This window comes from Corylus avellana, chromosome 4, assembly GCF_965113065.1.
Source record: "Corylus avellana chromosome 4, dhCorAvel1.hap1.2, whole genome shotgun sequence".
NCBI classification, from domain to species: Eukaryota; Viridiplantae; Streptophyta; class Magnoliopsida; order Fagales; family Betulaceae; genus Corylus; species Corylus avellana.
In genome coordinates this window covers 27,858,050-27,861,405 of record NC_142493.1, presented here as the reverse complement: position 1 = coordinate 27,861,405, position 3,356 = coordinate 27,858,050, and the positions used below count along the sequence as shown (strand labels likewise).

General features: G+C 33.5%; 1 protein-coding gene across 1 annotated transcript; it reads left to right on the top strand.

The window, feature by feature from the left end:
• Positions 1-1,100: 1,100 nt before the first annotated feature.
• On the top strand, positions 1,101-2,458 carry LOC132178355 (UPF0481 protein At3g47200-like). The gene has a single exon (XM_059590798.2). The coding sequence runs from the start codon at positions 1,101-1,103 to the stop codon at positions 2,376-2,378; it is 1,278 nt and encodes a 425-aa protein (XP_059446781.2). The 3' UTR covers positions 2,379-2,458.
• Positions 2,459-3,356: the final 898 nt, after the last annotated feature.

Below are 3,356 nucleotides of genomic sequence, written 5' to 3'. Positions count from 1 at the left end.
TGTATTGAAATATAATAGGTATTACACCAATAAGATTTTATGTTTTAATTCATTTGAATATTTTATTGGATTTTTTTTTTTTTTTTTTTTTGTGATCTACTCGGATTTTCTAGCATTTTTTGAAAGTGTTGAAGAGGTTTATTTGATTGCATTAAATATTGAGTGAAATATGTGTTTTATTTTGTATTAAAAAGAAGAGAGAAGATTTTGTTTATTGAGTGAAGATTTTATTTTGATTGTATCTCGGACATTGTAACGATGGAACGTACCATTCCATGGGTTGATTTGTTTTAATGAGAAAGCAATGACTACTATTTCAAAAAGAAGGAATGATATATATTCTTCGTAAGATTTTGTTTATTTTACTCTGTATTTTTTTAAAATGATTAGAACTTTATAGGTTTTATTTGTATTGAAATATAATAACTATCACATCAACAATAACAAAGTTTGCTACTAATTTTCTATTAATATTTTGATAATCAGAATTCAAGCTTTCTTCTTACTATTTTTTTTTTCTTTTATACTTTTCATTAAGTACATGTTTGGTACACTTCAAAAAAGAAAAAGTACATGTTCAGTAATGTATAGGTGCATAACATTTAGTATGTATTTTCATTAAAAGAAGTGTGATAAATTTTTGTACACACATATTTTAACGTATAATGAAAAGTAAGATGGGATGCGTTTAAGTTTTTGAAATTAAATTATAATCAAGAATCCCGCGCATAGCACGGGTTATGTGCTAGTTACCATGAAAGTGAAATAAATATGTTGCTACAATCCTATTACTAATTAGCTATAAAATAAAATAATAGTGGCTCTAAGATAATGCTTTGAAAATGGAACCTAAGTGAATGTAAATGCCAATGAGATCCAAATCTTCAGCAGCCTAGCTAGTTGTGTAAGCAAAAGAAGGGAAATAAGGAAAGAAAAAACCTAAACAGACTGGTAGGTGAAATTGGGCTTCAACACATTGACTTTATTAATTAGTAGATGAATATATGTAATTGTGAGCTTGAAATTCGTTAAAGTTAGTGTTTGGTTTTGTGCAAAGTATTTGGCACAGATTGGACTTGCACAATTTGTTTAGGACGTACATGATGCCCGTTAATGGATTTGATCTTCTCTCCCATTGTATTGATGGAAAGCTTGCTAGCTTGACTCCAAATGATCCGGGGTGTTGTATATTTAGAGTGCATAGCCAGTTACGCAACATAAATGACAAGGCATATGAGCCTCAGTTACTTGCCATTGGTCCTTACCACCGTGGCAAGGATGGGTTGAGGCAGATGGAAGAGCACAAATTGCGCTATTTACACCTACTTCTTCGAAGGACAAACAAAAGTAGTGTGAAAGCATACATTCGTGCCATGAGAGAATTGGAAGGAAGAGCTCGTAGATGCTATGCAGAACCCATTAGCCTAACCACTGATGAGTTTGTAGAAATGATGCTTCTTGATGGGTGTTTCATCATTGAGTTGTTTCGCAAGTTCAGAAGGAGGTATCTAATAGGTGATCCATGTGACCCAATCTTCCAATTGGATTGGATGTGGCCTATGTTATTGAGTGATGTATTGCTATTCGAAAACCAACTTCCATTCTTTGTTCTCACTAAATTGTTCGAGATGACAGCTGTTCCAAACCAGCAGGGCAACCTTATTGATCTAGCCTTGTTTTTCTTGGAAAACTCATTGCCATGTGGATGCCGTAACTCTGAATCGCTCCAAAACAGTGGGCATCTACTTGCTTTGGCACATAAATCTATCACTCCACCACATGTACGAATCAATACACATGTGAATGTTATAGATATGGAAGAGTGGAATACGATACCTAGTGCCACAGAGATTAAAGAGGCTGGAGTCAAATTCAAGAAGCTAGAGGGAGTCAACTTGTTTAACATAAAGTTCAACAATGGGTTAATGGAAATTCCACCTTTGCAAATAGATGATGGATTAGAATCTTTGTTCCGAAATCTGATTGCATATGAGCAATACAGTCGAAATAATAATGCCCAATACTTCACAGAATATATGAACTTCATGGATAATCTCATCAACTCTCCAAAGGATGTTGAATTACTTCGTCGACGAGGAATTATTGAAAATTGGTTGGGTGATGATGAAGCTGTCTCCACCATGTTTAACAAGCTTGGGGACTGTGTCACGGTATCCAACTTCAGCTATGCTCAAATTTTCAGAGATGTGAACAAGCATTGCTGCAGACCTTGGAATGTGCGGGTGGCAAAATTGAGGCACAACTACTTCAACAGTCCTTGGGCATTAATTTCGGTTTTTGCAGCTGTCTTTGTGATCCTGCTTGCTTTAACACAGACCACATTTTGCTTTCTTCCTTACATTACTCCCCAAAAGTAACAAGTACCTATTAGTTTGATCCCATAATTATTAGTTCATATTACATGATTTTGACATAATGTTTTATTAAATTCAACGACTTAAATGGCTCCTCAGCAAATCTTTCTGCTGAGCTAGAGTCATCTTTGTTGTTTTCAAATGGTTATTGTCTTGGGAACCACCTTATTAGAGGTTGCTTATGGGTTTGTACTAATGTTCTACGCATCAATGGAATTGTTGGCTTATTTTCGATTTCCAAATGAAACTCTCTCATTCATGAATCTGATAATTGCAATTTGTTCATAATTAGAGGGTTGCTAGAATTTTTATTTTATTTTTACATTTTTTTGTGGCTTTCTATCATTTGGAACCATATATATGAACACAAACATGCTAACTAGGGTCTATTTAAATTCATCTTCTTCACGTTTTAATAGTTAAATCTTAAATTATTATTTTAACAATAAATCAATAATATAGAAATTGTAAACAACATACCAAAATTCACAATTCACTTTACCCTCAATCTTAGGCTACATAAAATGATAGAACTTGCATAAATTTATAGGGTAGGGAAATGATCAATTTCCTTCTTTAATTAAAACTCCACTCCCCACCAAATGAGGAGTTTAATAGAAATCACTTCTCGTATTGACCAATAAAATAGAAAGAGTGAAAAAGACAAATTCAAGAATTGATGAAACCAGCCTCGCCCTTCTGGCCCATTCCTCTATCAATATTTCCCTTGATTATTTTTTATAGCCTTGTTGGGAATTAACCTTAAATGAGATCTAAGCTAACGCAAATACTCAAAAAAAATCATATTTAAAGTAAGCAAATCAAACAGATTTGTTTGTTTCACTAGAATTGACCTTCATCCACAAATTAATCTCTCCCCATGTCCCTAAAACAAGAAACCAAAAGGGGAGAAAAAAATGGTAATGACAGAAAAAGTAGCAGGTACATATGAAATCCCATTAGTAGTTCAGAGAAACTTGA